The 24,469-nt window shown below is 37.4% G+C and overlaps 1 protein-coding gene across 1 annotated transcript; it reads left to right on the plus strand.

Moving 5' to 3' along the window:
- Positions 1 to 6,403: 6,403 nt before the first annotated feature.
- LOC140139528 (UV excision repair protein RAD23 homolog A-like) lies at positions 6,404 to 24,355 on the plus strand. Its single transcript, XM_072161252.1, is given in 10 exon segments — positions 6,404 to 6,613; positions 14,038 to 14,116; positions 16,609 to 16,688; positions 17,655 to 17,848; positions 18,452 to 18,609; positions 18,612 to 18,637; positions 19,858 to 20,032; positions 20,310 to 20,458; positions 22,879 to 23,058; positions 23,462 to 24,355. Coding segments are annotated over 10 exon segments (1,221 nt in total). The 5' UTR covers positions 6,404 to 6,547; the 3' UTR covers positions 23,576 to 24,355.
- The last annotated feature ends 114 nt before the right edge of the window (positions 24,356 to 24,469 follow it).

Below are 24,469 nucleotides of genomic sequence, written 5' to 3' on the forward strand. Positions count from 1 at the left end.
ATACCCATGTACAGTTTATCCCTACATAACATATGTCTTGAATACGCTGGCAAAGTTATGTAATAATCGGATTAATACTATATAGCAGTAGGTAAAAACAAGTTTTGAATAATCCGCGCTATAAAGTCCCATTCAGTGATCCCAGCGAAAGTGAAAAAAAAAAATCAAATTGTTAAGTTTATAAATTTTTTTAATGAAAAACAAAAAAACAAAACAGGAAAACGACAGTATTGACGAAGTTGAAGCCCCATTCAAATACATGTAGCTAATTTATATACTGTCAGTACCGGTATATAAATTACAGACTCACGTAAATGCATTATTTTTTGTCTTAGACACACGGCTTTCGGCTGAACCACTGCACTAGCAAGCTATGTTAGCATATCTATGACAATGACGAAAGGTACAAAATCAGCCATATAGGCCTTTAGATAGCAGAAGACACAAAAGTGGTGTTTTATGACCTTTGACATTCTTTTGTGGCGAGTGACATGGTCTTTCAATTCACGCCGAGTGTCCTTGACAGGTTTGACTATGCTTTAGTGGTCATGAAAGAATTCAAAAGATAACCTCTGCCCCAATAATCCCAAGCAATTGTCTGAAACTGCTCCTCGGATCATAAGAACTCAGTCCTCAAATGATAGTCATAATAATGTCCAAAATATAAAATTACTGACTATCATTGAAGACTGAGTTCCGCAGTCTAGTAACCAAAATCTGAATTTTGGTGATTTTTACGATCGTCGGGATGAAAAAAAATCAAAAAATCACTGAATGGGCCTTTAGTTCCCTCCTCTCCTTACCCTGGCAATATAAATCAAAGAAAAATAAAGAAAAAAATAAAGAAAACAAGAAAAGAAAATTAACCAAATTAAGGGATCTGGAATGAGCGTTTTGAGCGTTTCGATAGTATTTTTGTGGGACATGAGAGCACATCAGACATATCGAATTGCATTCTGAATACGAAGAATGTCTTTCTGATATCAAATAAATTTCATTGTTTGAAATTCACGATATAATACAAATTTTATGACAAATTATTAAAATTTGATATTTTTCACATTTGTGATAAATAACAGTCCTCGAAGTAAATATCATAAATTTAATGTTATATTCTTAAACAGTCCCTGGCATATGATACCATACATGTATAGGCCTATGTATAGTAAATTTGTCTGCTTTATCTGTTTTGTGCTGTTTAAGCAAATAGTTAAACATAATTTCCATAAAATGTAAGCTTTTACTGTCAGATATGTCCCCTTTTAATTTTGAGCAGAACAAGTGAGGTAAAGCAAAGAAAATTGAAATTTACTACTACTAGCGCCAATGAATGTTATACGATTGTAAAACGGTACGATTGTGCGTATGTGTGTCCTGCACGCGTATTTTTTTTCTGCAACTATAACGGGACGCAATACGATACCGGTATGATATAAGAATCAAACTTACAAGAAAGATGGCTCTTGTCAAATCCTACAATTCTGTCAGAGAAAACATGCATATTTGCATTAAATTTTTTATTAATTGACATAATTGATTAATTAATAAATATTTTATTTAATGATTTACCATAATTCCAAATATGTCAAACAATATGTCAAATTAAAGCTAATCAAATGCTTTATAAATTGGTCAGAGCTCATTTTGCAGAATGCATTTAGTACTTTAGTTACATGATTCCAAACATTCTATTCGCCACTTGTACGGTTCCGCCATTATGCACTATATGCGGGAGAGCCTCGAACTGGCAGCATACATGAAAGGAAGAATTACGTAACCTTACACAGAATGTTATATGACTGGTTCAATTCCCATTCATGTATGCTGCCAGTTCGAGGCTCTCCCGCACATAGTGCATAATGGCGGAACCGTGCAAGTGGCGAATTCCAATTTTTTGCTATACACGCATAGGAGCTGTACTTATAAAATCCGCGCCTAATCAATAATAATAGTCTTTCACTCCATTCGCTACTTGCACGGTTCCGCCATTATGCACTATGTGCGGGGAGAGCCTCGAACTGGCAGCATACATGAATGGGAATTGAACTAGTCATAACGTTCTGTGTAAGGTTACATAATTCTTCCTTTCATGTATGCTGCCAGTTCGAGGCTCTCCCGCACATAGTGCATAATGGCGGAACCGTGCAAGTAGCGAATTGTGGAGTGACCAGGTCCTAGAGTGTGATGGTTTTGTAGCAGATGACAGTGCTCATTCAAGCCTGTCAAGGTCAGTTAGTAGCCACTTGCTGAATGGATGGCCATGATCAGCTATCAAAGAGATGCCTTGTGCAGCTGCCAATCACAGTAGAGGTTTGATAACATTTTGTTAAAACCCAAATGTGATATAAGGACAAAGCTGTGCATGTTGGTACTTAATTGTTTGGATTCTTACGTTGAAATTCCCTTGTATTAGTATTTTATGTGTAGTGTATAGTGGTCATAAATTATATAGCTTTTAAATTTTGGGCATTTTTGCTCTGTTGCACTGTATCATTATGGAATTTGAGCAAATCAATTACCGACACAAGCAGGTATACAGTGTATTATTTTATTTTTATTTCGTATCTCAGGAGCACAGCTCAATTGGTAAGGCATCAGAATTTGGTACACTAGCGCTTCGAACTTTAAATCGGAAGGTGGTGAGTTCGAGCCTCATCACGGTCACATTAATTTTATAAACCAAATATTGTTCGAACTTTTCATATTTGTTTTTCTTTTATTGTTTCTTTTCTTTGTCTTTTTTTTTTTTTTTCTTGTTTTCTTTATTTTTGTCTTTATTTTCTTTGATCCATATTGCCAGTGTAAGGAGAGGAGGAACTAACGGCCCATTCAGTGATTTTTTTTCATCCGGACGATCGTAAAAATCATCAAAATTCAGATTTTGTACAAGACTGCGGAACTCAGTCTTCAATGATATAGTCAGTAATAATCTTTTGGTCATTATATGACTATCATCATTTGACGACTGAGTTCTTATGATACATCATCCGAAGAGCAGTTTCAGACAATTGCTTGGGATTGTTGGGGCAGAGGTTATCTTTTGAATTCTTTCATGACCACCGAAGCAGAGTTAAACCTGTCAAGGACACTCGGCGTGAATTGAACTGACTATGTCACTCGCCACAAAAGAATGTCAAAGGTCATAAAACATCAACTTGGTGTCTTCTGCTAGTGGTTCAGCCCTAAGCCGTGTAGGCCTATTTAAGACAAAAATAATGCATTTACGTGAATCTGTAATTTATATAAAATTAGCTACATGTATATGAATGGGGCTTCTACTTCGTCAATACTGCCGTTTTCTTGGGTTTTGTGCCAATTTTTTTCATTAAAATTTTTTATAAAAGTAACAATTTGATTTTTTTTTCACTTTCGCTGGGATCACTGAATGGGGCTTTGCAACGCGATATATTCAAAACTTGTATTCACCTACTGTTATTAATCCGATTATTACACAACCTCGCCAGCGTATTCAAGACAACCAATGCAAATAATCACCTAGATTATGACGTATCATACCGTAAATATGGCGGAGTAGGCCTACTCAAATTCATTCAACAAAAGCATGATTACAAGCTATTGTAATCTACCGTGACAGTTCGTCTCACACACATAACAAATGCACAAATACGATCAAATAGGTTGACGACAACGTTTGATTGAATCATTGAATGCACTGCATTGTGCCATGATTACGGTGAAGGACACCGGTTCAATTCCTTTGTATGGAGCCAATCAATAATTTCACGCACATCCTCTATTATTGCCCAATTATTGCCCGGGATGATTGCACACTGTAAAAGAGCTATTGTTATGATGTTTGATGAAATCGTGTTTAACTACCGTATTTGCTTAAGAACGGCACAATACAGATAAAGCAGACAGATTGACTACATGTGGTACATATACATATAGGGAATGTGTGTGAGTCGAGTATTACCTAATTATAATAGGGGCGTATCCAAAAATGAATTCACGCCCCTTTCAAATGTCGAGCCAAAGTGCAGGCCCTATGTGCAGACAAGCACACACGACAATCCGCTGAGCTGCACAATCAGAACAAATATGGCGCTGATGTGACCACGTGGGAAGCCGATGCACACCGTGTGTGCAAATAGTTCCGAAATGCAAGTCATTATAAAGTTGACAAATTGGGTAACTTCGGTCAAAAAATTAGTTTTATTTATTAATCAACAAACATTAATTGCAGCTCATGTTTAAACTCATTTATGAATTGAGATTTTCAAAGCGGAAGATTGAAACTGATATCAATGCGCGACGGTATGGGCAAAATGACCACTAAGTTTTTGACCACGTTCGTCGTGGCTAAAATGACCTCGTGAATGTGGTCAAATTAAAACAGTACAACCCCCTTGAAGGGTCAAAACAACCCCAAACGTGGTCAATTCAAAATGACCACGGAAAATATAACCCCGTAGTTTTTAGTGTGCACCCTATCACTTTTAACATGGGCAAGTTTGGGTTTTCAGTGCTTTGTTTGAAAAAATTATGGCACTTAGTGTACACATAAATCTATTAATTAATATAACATTAAAGATGATCAGCAACATGCAACATCTGGGTTGGTCTAAGAAATACTGGCACTTTTTATCATAGAATTTTATATCTCTTCAAAGTATAGGCTACAAACATGATTATGTACCAATCTGATCAAAATACAACTAATTCAAGAAAATATTGCAAATAAATTGGATTTCTTTGCACGTAAACTGCACACTTCAGTTTACTATTTCTCATTGCAAAATTATTTTGTACACATAGGCCCATGGGTAGATTTACCATAGGGCAGAGTGGGCACAGGCCCAGGTGCCCCGGTCTTTCAATGGGGGCCGAAACTGATACCTGTGTACATTTACGTGACCAAATTAATCTCATATTTGACTATTTTAGCTTTTTGCATAAATTAGTTCCAATTTTAACATTATTTGACCATTCAAGCTCCAATATGGCCAATTTTTTTGCGCGCATTTGTACTATCATAATAGCCACAGATCCTATAATTATGCCGATGTGCATGAACCTCCAAATAAATCCTCTATTTCATTTATCCCTAACTTCCTGATTTGGGACAAATCTAAATTAAGTATAAAATGAAAATTTCCTTGTGCTTGTACTTCATGCGCAATTGTCCCAGCGGGAATGTTTCAAACATTTGCCTCCTTCAATGACATGTGACCCAGATACCACACCACTGGAAACAACAATAATGTTTATTATATGATAGTGGGGGGAGGGGTTTGTCTGTCAAAAAAGGGGGGGGTCAAAAAACAAAAAGTTTAGCGGTCCATCGAGGGGGGTCAAAAGTTTTCGGGCGAAAGATTTGAGGAAGACCAGCCCCCCCCCCCCTACCAAAGTATTAATGAACACTCCCTTAGGCCTACTGTGAAAGTGCCAGCCCTACACCTATATCCATTTCATATTGAAGTGTCCCCCGGGTCTTTACCCTAAATGCTGAAATAATTATTAATAATATCTGCCAGGAAGGGTTTCTGTCCAGTTTAAACTAAAATAACAAGGTTGAAAGGAACCTCGCTGGCTATTTTGACCGTTAACACAGATGGGGGATTTAAAGTTAGGGGTGGTGCAATAATTATGTGTACCCCGGGGGGTGAATGATAGGGGGGGGGGGCAAAGATTTTTTTTGGCAGGCCAAAAGGGGGGGCAAGCATTTTTGGCAGGTCAAAGGGGGGTCAAGCGATTTTTGGCAGGTCGAAAGGGGGGCAAGCAATTTTTGGCACAGATATTTTGGGCACCGTTTCTATATTACGCCCTAAAAAGGCGTAGGAAAACGTTAGGAACACGTTCAAATATGCAAAATTTCCTGCTCGCTGCGCTCGCGCTATATGATAAGACAATTTAAGGTGGTAAATTCGGGTTCCCCAAAATCTTGCATGTGTAAGGGGGGGGAAGATTTTTGGCACATCAAAGGGGGGGGGCAAAGGTTTTTGGCACGTCGAAAGGGGGGGCAAAGATTTTTGGCACGGCCAGAGGGGGGGCAAGCGATTTTTGGCAGACCATTTTGAGAATTCACCCCGGGGGTACACATAATTATTGCACCACCCCTTATATAATTATGACAGCAAAGCAAATTTGGCTGATTCAATTTAGGTGTAAGTTGGGACATGCGTAAACGTTACAAATATGCCAAAAATCACGTTTGAAAAAAATTAACCAATTTCATATCATGGCTTTAATTATTTTGACCCTCTATGGCTATAGATTAACAATTAATGACAAACAAACTTTTGGGAATCTGAAAACAAGAAAATAGTGAAGTGTGTGAAACGTGGACTGGCAACCTTTATCTGCAGTATTACCTCTTCAACAGATCTATTCCAAACGCTGAACGTAGCACTTGCACGTTACATTCAAAACATACACGTTGTTACAGAGACTAATATAAATGGTGCAGTGTACTTTGCGACACAAGGCCTTGTTTTCACCAGTTTTCAACATCTGATTTTGGCCTTGTTTTAAGACTAGGAACCTCAAAAATCACTTTTTCCAGTAGATTAGCAAATTTAACAAAATGCTGATTACGCTAAAAACGTTACAACAGCACACCTTCAAAGTAGAGATCGAAGAAACAGCTACGGTAAGTGCGTTTTCGCAAGTCACCACAAGGAACATGCCGAATTCGGCAGTGTTGACATCCTTTTAATAATTTCATGGAAGGCTATAATAGCAAGGTTAACAGTTTTTGTAATAAGAAGGTAGAACTTTCATATGAAAGTGTGCAGGTTAAGAGCTGGTGATATCTTAATATAATCTTGAAATGGATATATACGCGGTACGGATTGAAAACTCACTAAAAATAAAACAGTAGTCGTCCCAACCCCAAAATTGGCGAATTCTCCCAATTATAGTACGAATTCTCCAAATAGTGAGAATTGACCTTCTCACCATAGTGAGAAATTCCTACTATAGTGCGAATTGTTTATTTCAAACACATGCTCGCAGTTAACGATAGGTGATCGCACTTCTTGGCGACATCGGCATCGTAAAGAGCGGATCGGCATCGTAAAGAGCGGATCAAAACGCCCAAGACTACTGATGGAAAAAAAAAATCGCCGATGCATTTTCAAATTATGAAAAAAAGTAACAAAAAATGCCTGAAAAATGTACTCATTTGCAGTTAAAAAGAGCTTAAAATTTATTTATTTAGCTATTCTATATAGTTTTATTTGATTATCAGTAAAGATGTAAGTTATTTCCATTTATTAAATGTAAGTTTGAGAAGCATGCGAGTTGGAAAATTTGACATACAAGATTCTGTGTCTGCAAAATTTTGGCCCGATATTTGGCTGATTTTTACCACAAAAATCGCGATCAATGACTCAAATCAACTTGAACAAGCAATGTTTGGATATTATTTAGCTTCATTGTACTTAAAAATGTAGCTTTAGTGCAATGTACATGTACGAGTGGATGTTAATGGATTTTGATCAGTGGTCACGGCAAGAAATTGACAACTAAAGATGACGTCTTTGCCGTCATCCATGTACCATCTCTTCCACAGCGCTTGTACCGGAAGTCAACCTATCACTACCAATTGTAGCAAAGCAATGACAGTTGGTGTAGAGGTGGATGGGCAATACCATTTCTCACTATTTGGCGAATTCGCACAATTAGGAGAATTCTCCAATTTTGGGGTTGGGACTATACTGATAAAATGTTGGCAAATTTTGCGAACTCGTCAGTACGGGCGCACAGACTTTTTACCAGACTTTCTTACATTAGAGGATGTCTTGCAATAAACAGACATTATTAAATATTCGTAATTATTATTTCCCACAGTCCCCTAAAGTCCGGTGATTGAAGGAAGTCCCGTTATAACGTGAAAACTACCATGATGAGAGGACATAATCGAAGTATGCATTCGGCAGTGTGTAAATGACCGCTGTTATTTTCACTCGGCGCAAGCGCAGATGGCTCATTTTTAGATGACGTCACCACCATAATCGGTCGGAAAAAGCTTCCGACTTTGGATTTATGAATGAGTTTATGAATCCGGAGTTTTCCGAATTATGCAAATACGCAACCTATGACCTTTTTACGTCAGAATATTAATAAGCGTCATGGCGCCCACTGAAAGAAAACCCGATGGGAATTGATTCAGTTTTCAGCAAATTATGCTACTTTTTTGAGCAGCTTATCGATAAATAATTCCATGAATGTGAGCACGATATTTTGAAAATGTATATCCAGTGGAATGTGGTTAAAAAAATGACTTATAAATTTTGTTTGGGAGTCGGGAAATTAACTGTAGTAAAATTTGACTCCTCAGTTGTTGGAAATTCTTTCTTGGAACAAATAAAATATATTTTGCTTGAAATAAGTCAAAAAAAACGTTGCTAAATACGTATTGCATTGTTGAATTGTCTATAGATATTTCAATGGAAAACAAGAAATAGCAAAATATCAGTAACATCCCATTTTGCCGTAACCCCCCGCCATACTCGACTTAGGGGTTCTTTTCACGCTGAACATGATGGCGCTATTCACGACATGCGATACTCAATCGTTTAGCCCGAAGAGCAGTTTAAAAACATAATGTCTCGTTATGACAGGATTACCCGATATTGCAGGACAGCAAAGTCCGGTTGGTAAAGGAATTCCCGTTATTGCGGGACAAGTAAGTATGTCTCGTAAAAACTCTGTGCGCCCAGCGCCCGTACTGGATTTTTTTGCTCAAATTGAAATTGAACTGGTGTCATATTCAGGTAGCCCGAAACATCATGACCCTAGTTGTTCCATCCTCACCATAGGGCCATCATGAATGCCATGTATTGTATGTACGTACATGCGCCGTAGAAACAGGGTATGCGTGTGAAATACAACCAATACAAGATGAACATGATGAAGCAGAACAGGCTTTCCACACAGTGAACAATAAACAAGAAATGAAATCCAATGTTAACATATATTTGCGCAAGTGCCTGAATTCTGAATAGCCTATCTTTAGAAGTGATGCTTTCAGGCTTTAAATGTTAGCAAGAAACAAAAATCAGCTCAAAGGAAAAATTAAAAACGTAAAATTGATCGCTACATCCCAATGGATTCACATTTATCCTCCGGCAGAAATGTCAAACTATTTATTACAACATCTACTATTGTAAAAATAATAGTTTCTCGATCATGAGTGAATGAATGTACTGTGTGCACTGCATAATGTCGCAAGTTTAGTGGAATCGATCGATTGTGCACGCACAGGAAATGCAGCGCTACTCAAAGCGCGTGTGGTAGCTGGTAGGCGGTGTACGCCGACGCAATTTTCATTGCGTGCCTATTGAGCTCTCACGATTGAGAAACTATTATTTTAGCTATAGTGGACTGGTTTTTAAATCCACTACCGGCACATCAAACTAATCAAAACTGAACTACAGTTTTATCCAAGAAATTAAAAGAAGAAATACTAAATATTGCTTAGTTTCAATGATGCTTACCGATTGAGTCGCCTTGATGGTGTATTTCCGATCATTTTGCAACATGGCTGAAAAGTATTTCCAAGACGTGAGGTCGCCATTAGGCACGGCCCGGTAACTTGGATGTAGGGCACGGTGGCTCAGTGGTTACGGCCTTGGACTCATAATCCGAGAGCTTGCTCGGCGTGCGTGGGTTCGATTCCCCATCCCACCACCGTGTTGCGCCCTTGGGCAAGGCGCTTTGCCTCGCTTGCCTCACCCCACCCAGGTGCAATGGGAAGCTGTTAGGGGTAGTCACAGTCGTACTGATGGACCCTGCGCCACTTGTAGGCTGCAAACGTGACATATTCTAATGACGGCGGAATAAGGCCTAAAAAAAAAATTGTTGTGTTGCCCTCAACCGCCCGGTCCTAAATCCTGAAAAATCAGGGTCTGCATTTTTTTTTTTTTTTTTTTTTTTTGAATGATGATTTTTACAGATTTGTTCAAAAAATCTATGTTTTTCACTTAAAATTAATATTTTATTGAAAGACTAGTCTTTAATTGATGTCTAACAGGTATCCAGAAGTCAGAATTGACAAATATCCCTGAGTTGAAGAAGCATTATTTAATATTTGAGGAGATTTTAAGAACTGAAGGTTTGAAAAAAGAAAAAAAAAAAAAAAAAAAAGAAATCCGACCGTCCTACCTAACTTTCCCATTTTCTCACTTGAGGGCAACACAACAATATTTTTTTTTGGCCCAAATGTAAAGCGCTTTGAGGCTATTTACGGCATAAAGCGCTATATAAATATCTACATTTATTTTTCTACATTTATACAAATTTTAACTAATCGATCGTCCAACCCCAGTTCACCTGAGTGACCATGTGGTGTGGCGAATGAATGGAATCAGTGTCGGAACAAGGATTTCTACTTGTAAACAAATCGTTTCGCCGGCATGTTTCAAGAAATTAAATTGATCTTTTGATACCGTAAACCGGGGCTACATTGCCACCACCGGGGTAACTTTGCCACCCGACCGGTAAAATGATATATGCCTTTAGTGTAGAGTACACAAAAATAACACAAGGATTCCAATTTGCCCATGCGAAAATATATTATATGCCATATACCTGTACATATGTAGTTCATATATATGGTGGTTAGTAACTTTGGAAAATCATTTTTAAAATTTGGGGGTTTTTTACACATTTTTTATATTTTGCGAAATATCGACCCCACAGCCGCAAGTACTGACTTTACAAATTCACCCAATGTATACTTTGATACTTTATAATGTCCTTACTACTGAGATAAAATATCAAAACCCTCAACCTGTAGATTTGTACCCTCACAGCCTTGTGAAGTGTTGGGGGCTACTTTGTCACCCCATATCGGGGTAACTTTGCCACCCTAATTTACATATTACGCCGACAGTTTCGAATAGATTTATAGATTAATTCTGGAATACCCTTCAAACCAGAATGAAATCTATAAGTTAAATGGTTCAAAGGGTGTTCCAGAGTTATCCATACTAATAGTTCTTATTATTTCAGGTCAGATCACATCAGTACCATGGGGCTTCTTTGCCACCCAATGTATTGACTTCTAGATTGTTCAGAGAGGTTTTTTGTCATTCATATTATATTTTAGAAACCCAAAGGGTGGCAAAGAACCCTTAATCAAAGGTTGAACTTGCTTCAAAATAGGTCTGGCAAAGTAGCCCCGACCCACAGGGCTACTTTGCCACCCAATGTTTTTTTTTTAAATGGGGCACAGAGTGCCCCAATAGTTTTCATACTACATGCAAAATGCACTGGCATATAGCTTTCCTAAAACCACCTATATGTAACAATTCATGCAAACATAAAAAGAGGGCGCACCACAACATCCAAAAAATGTGGCAAAGTACCCCCGGTTTACGGTAATTAGTTAGGGATTGTTTTATTTAACCTCTGGCATGAGAGATTGAGAATGTGGGTTAAAGATAAGCCACTCTGTGTTCTCATTTTGCAACTAAAAAAGGCTTCTCATACAGGGGCATCGCTAGAGGGGGCTATGTGGGGGGGGATGACACCCCCAATGCACAATTTTTGTCGGCAACATTGACTGTTCATAGTTGACAGTGGTGATACAAACCCACCCTTTTTTTATTTTATACCCTTTATACCAAAACTCTGAAACCCGCCCTTTCTAAGCGTGGTTACTGATCATAGATGAGTGGTAATGGTGATCAAGGAGGTGCAGATTTGCATCCAAAGAGAATTACATAATTGAAGTTTTAGATGACCAAACAGAATGGGATTTCAATAGTTTTTTTGTGTTTCATTTAGTGTCATTCTATCGGAAATTACAATAAGCTTTGAGATTGCAATTGTTGGCCTCTAAACCCACCCTTTTTATCAGTGACCACGCTTTATATTTGGACACACATTTTAACACATTTAACATTTTGTGGACCCTTCAAACCCAACCTTTCTAAAGCCTGGGTTACCAACAGTGCTGTTGATTGTGATTGTCAGCAATTAAAGTGAAAGCTATGTGATTGTCGGCAAACTGCAATAGTCATATAAAAGATTATTGTGTTACGAAATTGTGCTGTTGTTACGTAATACAGGGTGTAACAATAAACTTTGTACAATTGCATTTTGACTTCTCAGGAAAAAACTAAAAGAGTTACGTGAAAAATGTTATATGCAATAGAATCAGTAATATCTTGGCTAAAAGAAGATGTTTAGTTGGTTTCTTTACTAGCTTGGGTTCAAAAGTTATGTCCGATTAATTAAATCGTCCAGAAAAGCGTGTTGGGCCACTTTTGCCATTTTAGCATATCAAGTTTGAACCGCGTGAGATTGTGTTTATCGTGCATTGAACATCAAAGAACTGACACAAAAGAATTATAAGTGGTGTTTCTTCAGATAATTAACATGAACTTAATAATAATATGATATTTCTTTAAAATCTATAAATGAAGTCATGAAATGTCTTTCAAATTATCTTATAAATAAAGTAATTTCTCATATCCCTGAGATATCATTGGTACATTGCACCCATAAGTACAAAACAATAAAAATTTGAAATCAAGTTCAGTTGGGCTTCTAGCTGTTCTGGGGCGACCACTATTGCCAGCATTTCTGTCAACAAATTTTACATACTTCTCATAGTTATATGTAATTGTATGCCTTGAAGGAAGATGTGAGTTTGGAAAATGAGCTATAAACAATCTTATGGTTTCTGCTTGACACGCCTTGACTCCATGTGCTACCGAATGTCACAACCATAAAAATACGCTCTTACAACGTGAATTGGGGTTGAAGGTATTGAGCTGCAGCCACGATTTCTAGTAAATGAGGTTGTTATGTCAGTGCTTAGTTGTGACTTTCAAAAACTCAAGGAGATATTCTATTATGTCATTCTACCACTTCGAATACCCCATTGTTTAAATCGACCTATCATAAGAGCACCGTCCAACTGGTCCATGGTTCAACTCTATTCAGTCACTTTTGTAGCACTTAGACAAAAGTGGCCCAAGCGGTTTTAAGACCAGGTTACATAATTGGCTATATCTTCACTTGTATATCTACGATTTTATTGGAACAAAGCTTATCTGGTGGCTAAAGAAATTATCTTAATAGACATATTAATATCAAACCAAAAAATAGGCGGCATACTTGTGTCATTCTATTTTCAAAATTGTACAAATTTTATTGTTACACCCTGTAGACCTATTGTTTATGTTAGGGCTCATATTGAAATACCCTACCACGTTTTCACACAGAAAGAAGGCAGGATTCCCCTCGCTAAGCGTGCGCCTTAGGAAAGCTCGGTCAGGAAAGCGCGCTCCTAATTTAAGTCAGCGAAATGGCTAATTGCAGTGTTATAATCACACAGGATTTTAACAAAAGGCTAGCACAGGAAAGCTGCAGGATGGTGCACACCTTCCTGTGTAAGGGAATTTCAAAAAGAGCCCTTATATAGTTACTAATTAAAAAAAGTTTGTGAAAATTATTTTGACCCTAAACCCCCCACTTTTTAGATTCTTGAGCGCCGTCCGGGCTAAAAATAATTTGGGTCTACACATTCGCAAAATATTTCCGTCGGCAAAACATGCTGTACACCCCCCGAATCATATTGGTCTAGAGACGCCCCATGTTCTCATCAACCTTAAATTGACGGACCGGGATGCTAGCCATCCGTTGTAATATAATAAAATGGCGGACATGCCAAGCACCCTCACTATGTTCGGTATGAGGGTGCTTGACCAGGCATAGAAACGGGGCACTCTCAGACCCTGACATTCCTGAGCTTGTGTTGCGGTGATGACGTAGTTCCAGCATCAGTACGGAAGAATAGACTTTTTGCAGGACATCCTCTTATACAGGAAAGAGAGAGGAAAGTAACAGCGTTGATATGGCGTTGGTTCCAGTACTTACTGTGTAATGCAAGATATATCATATTCGGCGTCAAATATTATAATTGATTTTTCGCCGACAAACGTTTATCTGCTCGGAGCAGGCGACTACAGGCTTTCTTAGGGGGAGAGTGGATTTTTTCTCATCATGAGAAAATATTTTATAATTTACAAAACTTTCTTTGCTTGGTCTATTTTACAGGTCAAAACTTTGAAGGAAAAAGTTGAAGAAGAAAAAGGCAAAGATTTCCCTGCTGCAGGACAGAAGTTAATATATGCTGGTAGGTATTCAACATGTCTTTTTGTTTTTATGTGACTAATATTGAGGAGTCAGTAACACAAAGACGTGTAACTCCATTTTTGGCTAAAATGGGATTGTGGTATCAAAATTTTCAGAAATTTTCTTCCTTCCTCTAACACATCTTTCCCACATGATATTATTTTGTCCTTATTAGTATTACTAGCTTTACCTTGTGTCAGAGAATAGCAAAAGAAATTCTCATTTTTAGCTCATTGCGTAAGCAATGAACTATAGGCATAGTCTGGATTTCTGTATGTTTTTTACTTTCTCTTGCTACATCGTTTGAGCAATGGATCTGGTAATTTGAGGGAGCGATCTTTGCATGATCGTTCATGATTGTTACTTATTCGGAAAATTCGGACGGAAAGTGTGGTTTTTGGAGCATTTTGTTACGAAAATTTTTACCAAATTTCATAGAATAGTCTCCTTTGCAGACTGTTTGTGGTGCTGATCATATTACAAACACTGTTCAAACTCCTTGGATCTGGCGATTTTGTAAAAGAGATGTTGAATTTTGTTACTTCCGTGCGGCTTCAATATAATGTTTGCTTTTCAGTGTTGCTTGCCATACATTTTGCAAGTCCATAGATATTGCACCATGGCTAACTAATAACTCAATGGTGCTGCTATGTGCTAATAATGTGTAATTTTTCCAATTGGGAGGTTTTGGGGGGACCAGTAAACAACTATAAAGGCTTAGCAGTCATAAAATACTGAGCAAATAAACTGAGAGCTAATTAAATACACTTAATTAGGTCAGGCAAACATGTTGTGAAAGTAATTATATCGAGAAGGTCGTATCTGCAATAGCTACCCTATACATAATCTTAAAAATAAAGCACTTGACAGCTATTGCATAAACCCTATCTATGTGTTTTTACAATTTTGTATAGAAGAGATAAAGTACACATTAGGGGTTTAGGGCAAGAAAACCCTATCTGCAATAGCTGCCAGGTGTAAAATGTGTACAATATAGAATGCAGAAATTACCCAAATGTATATGGAGCAGCTATCACTGCAAACCCAGAACCAGGGCATAATTTAGTCGGTATCGCATCGCAGTTTGCTACTCAATCTAGGTCACTTGCGATTCATTATTTTCGATGCATCGCATATTTGCGATGCAAAATTTTACCACTTACAAAACATGACATACTATAAACTCACCTTGTTGTCAATAAGAGCTAATAAATTGATATGTGCATGCAACAAAATTAAGTTTGTGTTACTTATTTACCATGTTTTCTTGTTATTTGCCTTCAGGGGTCATAATTTTGGCAGTATTTTGCCTTGTATTTTGCCGTGTGTGCACACAGGATCGCTATGAAAACGGCCATCTTTGTTCTTGAATTTTGCCGATGTGTTTCTAGATATATTTTTAGGAAAACTTTTAAAATATTCCTAAAATCGGGGAGGAATTAAATCTGCTACTCAAACTTGAGAAACTGCTATACAAGTAGAATTTTGCATAGCACTTTTGCTACGCAAAATCTGATCACTAAATTATGCCCTGCCCAGAACGTCTAAATTCAGCAAAACTTCTAGTATTGGAGATTAGATATGAATCTAGAGTATTAGCCTTTGTTAAACTGATACTGGACAAAATTACTTATGGAAACAATTATTATAGACACATTCATGGTCTGCTAGCTCCCTCCCAATTGGTTTGTTATACACTTTTTCTAAAAGATCACTAACTATTATTCAATGTTGATTGTTGTACAACTATATATGTAAAATTACTGCTCAAATAATACTATTAATAACATCACCATTGAAATCCATGCTTATTGTTTGCTAGCAATTCACTGAACTGGAAATTGCTCCTTTGCAATGATTTATAAGAGCCCATAATGTTACCCATGTTTGCTTCTTATTCCAGAACCACCCATGTGTAAAATGCACCCTATGCTGTTTTGGGCTTATAGTGTCTAATTTTGAGTCTATTTATCAGACTACATTTGAGGTCTGATCTTCTGGATTGTATACTCCCCAAATAGTGGTCTAAATTTGTGCCTATATTTAGTAATTAATCCCTCATTGTTACTGCCAAACCAATTTTAGAGGATCTGCTGAAAAGGCACTTTGGGTTTGCAGTGTATGGTTCTAAACCCTCAATATTATTGTTTCTTGTTTTCCTTCTCACCCAGTTGTTTGTCTCCAAGATAAGTACTTAGTGGTCCAATTAACATTATTGTTATCTTATTGACTATGCAGCTCGTAAAAATTTGGCCCTGCTTTATATTAAGGTGAGACAGGTGTAATCGGTTTTTGTGTGAAGATCATAGAAATTTAAAACTTGGTACAAAGCAATTGATATAAACAAAAAATACTCAAATGTTAAGCATATTAATTAACTAATTTGCATATTTAATTAGGGAAAATGAGCTACAGCACCATTGGTGCTCTTGTTTATTTTTACATGATTTGTACTTCCTTACCTTTTTTCTTACTTTTTCTATTTGTGTGCAGGTAAAATTTTGAATGATGATGTGCAGCTAAAAGAATACAAGATTGATGAAAAGAATTTTGTCGTTGTCATGGTAACAAAGGTAAGTTGGTCATAACTGCACTATGGAAACTGAACCCCCTGAGCACTACCTGCCGACCTAACATTGCCTCTGGTTGGTCAATTACGATATCTTCACTTTAATCACCAATCAGAATAGAGCTTTGGAAATAATTCACCCCAATTTTTTTGGGTGGTGAAATTTTGTTATTCTAACAATGTTGCTGATTGGTTCAATTGATAATGAAAACTTCTTTTTGGCCAATCAGCAGGTAGATCTCACAGGGTTAAATTGTAATAGTAGTGTTCACTATCCATATCTTTTGGATGGCCTATAGACAGTCATCCCTATTCCCTAATTTCACATTTTTTTCATCAGTTAGATTTTGTATCAAATACAGCCCAGGGCAACACCCAAATAGGCATACGATATACCGAATTTTATACTGGTTTTAAATCATACCGAAACCGATCCCGAAAATTACCCGAAAACTGAAAAAAAAGAAGAAACACAAAATGTTTTTCCTAACCTTAAAATCTTACAAAATCTTACAAAGAAAATCACTGCGCATGCATGCATTGCACATGATGGCATGATGGCATGACACAATCAGCCTAAGTCATATATACGCAGGGAATCGCTGTCACAGCCAGCGAAATCCCCATGGCTACAAGTCAGTGATCTTGTCCGGGCACCCGAGGGGTCTGATGTTTGAATCCCTGGGGTGCCAAGTAACTTTTTTGTTCATCTTCGCTCCTTTTTTGTTCCTTCTTTCCTTTCTGATAGCCAAAAACCATGTTTAGTGTTAGGGTTAATAAGCCTATATTTCCTTCATTGAGGCATCTCTTAATCCATCACTTCTACGGCGAATAACACAGTTTATAACCACGTTTAGCGTTAGAGGTAACCCATCTCCCAAACCTTACTATATAACTTGATATATAACTATAATTTGACCTAAAAATCAGACCTGTGTTCAGTGTTATAAACTTTGCGTGTTGTTTTCAGCCCAAGGCAACACCCAAAGCAGCAGAAGCACCCAAACAAGAAACACCGGCAGCCACTACAGCTGCCCCGACACCACCAGCCTCCACAGCGACACCCTCGGGAGGGGAGAAACCAGCTAGCACAGATAAACCTAGTGAAGACAAGAAAGATGGGGATGCCACCACAGAGACAACTACCACAACAAGCACAACCAGGTGAGACTGTGACCTTTGACCTTTGAGGCGAGTGAGAGTGATTGCTCTCCTAAATGCTCTTCCAAATTTCATAGCTCACCTCAATTGACCTTTTTGGTTAATCCCATGACTGGAAAATGTATTAACCTGAGTACAAACAAGCCTAGTCAGGCCTTGCCGTCTGGATTTTAAAGGCGAGTGGTTAATCACTCGCTAGTATGATGCTAGGCGAGTGGTCAAATTTTCACAAATATCACTTTGGTATAATCAAGTAAAGCTTTGGTCTTTAAATGGTATCTATGTATTTATGTTGACTTTTGCCTTTCTCCGCTTGGAGGGGGCACAAAATCGATTAAATGTTGGTTAAAAATTGGATGATTCGATGGTAGATTTTGGGAGATTCGCGGTGAGTGATATTAAATGTCTATGGCGAGTGGAAAATCGCTCGCTAGAAATCTAGTTTGGGCGAGCGGAGGCGAGCGCTCGCCTCAAACGGCAAGGCCTGTCTAGTAATGGTTCAATGGTTCTTGAAACAGCTCTTGATATTTTGAAAAAATATATCAAAACTTGGGCCTTTATATTTTGAAGCCTATTAATGTTATCCTTTTTAATATTTTATTTCAGTACCACATCAAGTAGCACACCCTCCGCATTGAATATAACACAAGCGGAGTCGGCTCTGGTGACAGGCTCAGAGTATGAGACGATGGTAGTCAATATCATGGCCATGGGTTTTGAACGAGATAATATTGTGAGGCGCCACTGAGCCAGCTTCAACAACCCGACAGAGCTGTCGAATATCTTATGACGGTAAGCACAGTAGGAGAATAGCATGCCTACAATTAGGATGCCAGTCTTTAAAAGGCCAAATAAAAGTGTTTGTTTGTCCTCAATCGCCGCTAATCAGATCTAGACCGCACCAGGTTTTTTTTTTCAATTTCTGTTTTCAGAATATTTAAAAAAAAAATTTAAAACAAAAAAAATTTAAATAAATTATTTGGGACTAGTTGACTTAAAAAAATATGAAAAGTTAGAATTTGTGTTCATGTTATAGTCTATTACGAATTTCAAAATACACTGGATTTGACATTGACCCAAACAAAACCGTGGTCACATTGAGAGGCCTTGGTCTCCGATACGGCTCAACTTCCACTGGTGGAGGTAGAAGGGGATTAAAAAACTTTGGACGGCAAGTGTAGTGCAGGCCAAGTTGTAACATTTGGGTACAAAACAATAAATAGCAAATATTTTTAGTGTTTGAAAGAGAAGATAGTGCAGACACCCATTTAGGTACTCCCATTTGAAATTGAATACCTGAGTGGAAGAAGGGCCCAACTCCATCAAAACTATTTTTGAGATATTAAGAAAAAACTTAAAAAAAAAAAAAAGTTTTATAGACAGAATGTTTTCATCTTCAGGGGACCTTTAATACATGCATACAATATTACATACATTTGAAATTATATATGATGTTTCCATAGCAATGGTACAGGTCTTAATACGAGCTGGAGTTGGGCCCTTCTTCCACTAATATACTGCAAGTGCCAGTTCCGTAAGCAGATGTGTTATAAATAGCTACAGAAATTTGATAATTATCCATTAATTGCACAAGTAGAAGCATGTAATATGTTAGCAAGAGAGTTTATTGTAGTGTAAAGCAGATTTCATGGATGAACAAAATTCCTCTTTAACCTTATATTTGTGGAAAAAGGACCCAACTCCATGGAGTTGGGCCTTTCTTCCATGAAAACCATGACTAAGTGTATGTAGAAGACTATTTAGAGAGTGGATTTTGGCTCATCTTTCACACACAAGGTCGAACTCATTTTTGTAAAAAATTGGAGTTGGGCCCTTCTTCCACTCAGGTATTCAATTCCTACACCCTGTGTGGAAGATTTAAGGTTTTGTCTTCCACAGGGGGTATACAACTGGATTTCAACTGGAATAACCAATAATTACAGCACAACTTTGACCGTTAATACCGCATAAAACTAGTATTTGAATTCACTTTCCTTGTTGGCTTTTTATAGAGCATTCCTGATACAGCAGATGAGCCTCCACCAGCACAGGCCCAGCAGGAAACTGGAGGAGGAGGAGGAGGACAGACAGAGTCACCAGGAACTGGAACTGGAACGGGGACTGGAACAGGAACTGGAACAGGGACGGGAACTGGAACAGGAACTGGAATTGGGACAGGAACTGGGGGTAAGCAGGGCTTTAATCAGCCCTATATTTCCTATTTTGCCTATATTTTTGGAACTCTTCCTATTTTTTCCTAGATATTCTTGAAACAAATTCATCAGGATTGTTCATAGTTCAATTAAGTAGGAAAGGTTCTTTTTTAGATCCAAAAACTGATACTCACTTAGAAATATTTCAATTCCTGTCAGGAATCTTGATCACTCTGGTGTTACTAGATGTTATTAGAAACGGCAACACCGTCTGGTCCTAATGACGTAGCCAAATGTTTTCTTCTTTCTAGGCGGCCAACAGAGAAGTGCTGAGGAGGCGTTAGCTTTCCTTCGTAATCAGCCCCAGTTTAACATGCTGAGAAGAACGGTGCAACAAAACCCACGCCTGCTTCCTCAACTATTGCAGCAGCTTGGACAGTCTAATCCACAACTCCTTCAAGTGAGTATTCTCTTGGTTGGCATGACGTCACTCGCGATAGATCACTTCATCCCATTGGTTACCCTTGCACTCACAAAACATGTCATAAAATAAATACCTCTTTGGTGAAACAATTCAAAAAGTTTTCTTATCAGAGGAGTAAACTCACAATAATAACAACAGGAAAAGCAAATTGGTGTTTTATATGCGGAGAAAATTGGTTGGAATTGAAAGGCCCTGTACAAACCAATAGGGATTTTGCGAGGATGTCCCTTTTGACAGACATGAAAAATGGGTAAGTGCAGTAGGTGGAACAACCCCGACCGTGAGTATAGGCTTACCCCTACAGCGTATTTATTTTTTTTTTGCAACCATAATGGGCTGCAATACGCTAAATCTAAACCCTAAAACATAAACCTAACGCTAACCTAAAGCCCGAAGTTTTCCGTTTTTCAGACTCCACGCTAACCCTAACCCTAAAGGGTTGGTGTATTTGCGCCCTGCGGCCCATTACGTTTGCAAAAAGATATAAAAATTGGGTACCAAGTATTTGTGATGCGATCAAGCGGAGTCATTTTTCGAGCAAAATCAAAAGTTAGGGTTTTACCCCCCCTTTGAGCACCGCAGCTGGTCATGCGCCAGAGTTAATCACACCTACCTGGAGGATAATAATATGGCTCAAAATATGCTAAGGTGTCATATTATATAGCCATATATTTTGACATCTTTTTTTAAAAATAATAATTATAGAAATGGAATATTTGCTAGTTTAGTGGCAAGTTTAGGTAGTAAAGACATAGCATACACAATTTAAGTAAAATCCTTTCACTCTAAATAATAATTTTAAAAAAATAGCTTTAAAAATGCCTATTTTTACACTTTTATACTTTTACACTGTAACATGCCAAGAGACGCCTTTTTTCAACAGCTTTTAATTTTTTTTATGGATCCTTATAGAAATTCATGTGACCTGTTTCCCAAAATGGTGCAGTAAACCAATCAAAAAAACAGAAAGAGGCATTATGAATTATAAGTTGCAAAGGTGTCATATTATATAGCCATATATTTTGACATCTTTTTTTAAAAATATTAATTATAGAAATGGAATATTTGCTAGTTTAGTGGCAAGTTTAGGTAGTAAAGACATAGCATACACAATTTAAGTAAAATCCTTTCACTCTAAATAATAATAAAAAAAAAAAAATAGCTGTAAAAATGCCTATTTTTACAAATAACTGTAACATGCCAAGAGACGCCTTTTTCAACAGCTTTTAATTTTTTTATGGATCCTTATAGAAATTCATGTGACCTGTTTCCCAAAATGGTGCAGTAAACCAATCAAAAAAACAGAAAGAGGCATTATGAATTATAAGTTAACAGATCAAAAAAAGGAGTTAAAAGTTTGCCTCGCGTATGTTACTATTGTCTGTCAAACCTTTGATTGATTTTGAAGTCCCTCAGTTTTTTTATAAACAAAGACTTGAAGCATAAACTAAAGGGTAAATCTATTGTAAATAACTTCATTTCTCCATATTATAATCAATTTGTAAGTGGCTGCCATCTTTTTTGAACATATAACAATTTTAAAATTTTTCTTGAAATGTCTGTCAAATAGTAACATACGCAAGACGGTGCTGTAATTCCTGCTAAACTAGGGTGATACAGCTAATTATGCTACATGACATAGCATTTAGCTCCACCTAGCTTTGTGGCACTATCACTTTGTGAGGAGAAGCTTTTTGATGACACAATCCATTGTTAAGTGTTGTCTGTCAAACATTTGTACGCTAAGTTTGTACATAAGATTTGTATGTGTCTGTCAAAAGTAACATACCCAATACGTTTAAAAAAATTAAAAATCACTGGATGTTCACATTATGATGATAGTTTAGAGTTTATAAAAGTGTTTTAAAACATGTGATTTATAAACTGCATGTGATCTTTATTCAATTTCCCATCTTGAACTACTGTTTTGCCAAATTATTATTCTGTATGTTACATTTGACAGACATCTTGCGTATGTTATGGCTTGACAGACACACATATTTTATTTATAACAATTTATCCTCCTTATTGTAATATTTGGACACATTTTTTCCACAATCAGTTGCTGTAGGTCCTACACCTAAATAACCACAAAATACCTTATGTAATACTTTATAAATTTTTATTTGATTGCAGAAAATCATCAAAATTGTGTCTGTCAAATATAACGCACGCAAGGGCTAGAAAATTAAATTTGTGAAGTAAATGGTCTATAACTTATCTTTCTTTTAGTGTATTATGAGCGATATATGTGCATACTATAATTTAAACCTGGTTGGAGACCAAAAGAAAAGAGCTGGAAAAATAATTGTGTGTTACACTTTTATGACACCTTAGCTTATTTTGAGCCATATTCATAACCAATTTTCTCTTTTTGTTCCACTTCATGACCACAGTTGATCAGCCAGCATCAAGAACAGTTCATAGCCATGCTTAATGAGCCACCTAGCGAGGGAGGCGGCACCGGTACTGGGGGTCAAGAACCAGCGGGTCAAGGTATGGGTGGTATGCAAGGAGCACCCCCTGGTACTATGGCACTTCACGTTACACCGCAAGAAAAAGAAGCCATTGAAAGGGTGAGTCAGTTTTTTATGAAACCACTTGTGTAGTGGTGAAATGTCACTAAAAATGTGAGTCTAACACCTTCATTTTTTCTTGGAATTGTACAACAAGAACTAGGTTATTGTGAGTGATTTGAACAGATTCATTTTATATTTCAGCATGCTACTTTCTTTGATGAATGGACATGAGATTGTAATATTGTGATTATTTCAAAATTAATATTTCAAGTTAATTTTACAGTGTATCTCCACACAATTAGATGACAATTAATTAAAAGAATCACAAAAGGCAGCCTTTTGAGATGTGAGAGTATGTGATACAGCTGACGATGTGTTTGACATATGTATCTATTTGCATTGATTGGTCTTGTCAGTTGGAACTTTCATTTTTCATGTTCTTATATCTTTTCTCTTTCAGCTCAAAGCTCTAGGCTATCCAGAAGAGTTAGTAATACAAGCATATTTCGCATGTGAAAAGAATGAGAATCTGGCGGCTAATTTTCTGTTAACACAAGACCCAGACGACCAGTAGCATTAGAACAACATGATAGTATTTGAACCAATCCTGTACTACAGCGAGCAAGAAACCTCTCCTATCCTTATATGTATGCTATAGGCATCTACACTATTTTGCAAAGACCTATCGCACTGGCCGACCGATCTTATAGAAGCACGCCTGCGATGTTACATGAGATTGATCGCGAATGAGGTGCCGATGTGATGATGATGTGATTCAATTAGCTAATCAGAACCCGACTTTGTGTTAACGCCATAAACCGCGCCAAATCGGGCAGTGCGAAAGATCTTTGTAAAATGCTGTTACCACAGGGACTGCCATTTGCAGGAGAGCATTAAATAGCTCTTCTGGAGCCTTCAAAGAGAGCTGTTTAGAGCATTTATAATAGAATGTAAGGAGAATGGTTAACCAAGGAGAGTTAAAAATCACTCTCCTATATCAGATTTATGGAGATCAGAAGTGGAGAGCAATTGCTCTCGCTCTCCTCAAAAGGCAGTCCCTGTAACCTGCAGCTCTTGGGCCACTTTGGACATCTGCTTAGAGTTTGTAAGTGGCAAAGTCCTTGTAAAAAGTAGAACATGTACAACATTTCAGTTGATTCAAAAATGGAATTTATGAAGTTGTGCATAATTCCAGTTATTATATTGCCCCCATAGGCTACATTTCTGTCTGTACACAGACAAAAAATACAAATTGGTCAATGTCTTTGTTAAACGACCGAATCTGCTAGAACATTATGCACATGAACATTATGTAGTCCTAGGTTTCTGATGGTTAAAAATCTTTTTTGATTAAGTGGGGGATGAGGCTGTGGATCACGAAGTTTTCCTTTAAGGTGAAAACAATTTGCTCCTTATTCCAGAATAATACAGAAATAATGTTTTAAATGAAAAAAAATATGATCTTGTT

Source organism: Amphiura filiformis, chromosome 2 (genome assembly GCF_039555335.1).
Source record: "Amphiura filiformis chromosome 2, Afil_fr2py, whole genome shotgun sequence".
Taxonomy (NCBI): domain Eukaryota; kingdom Metazoa; phylum Echinodermata; class Ophiuroidea; order Amphilepidida; family Amphiuridae; genus Amphiura; species Amphiura filiformis.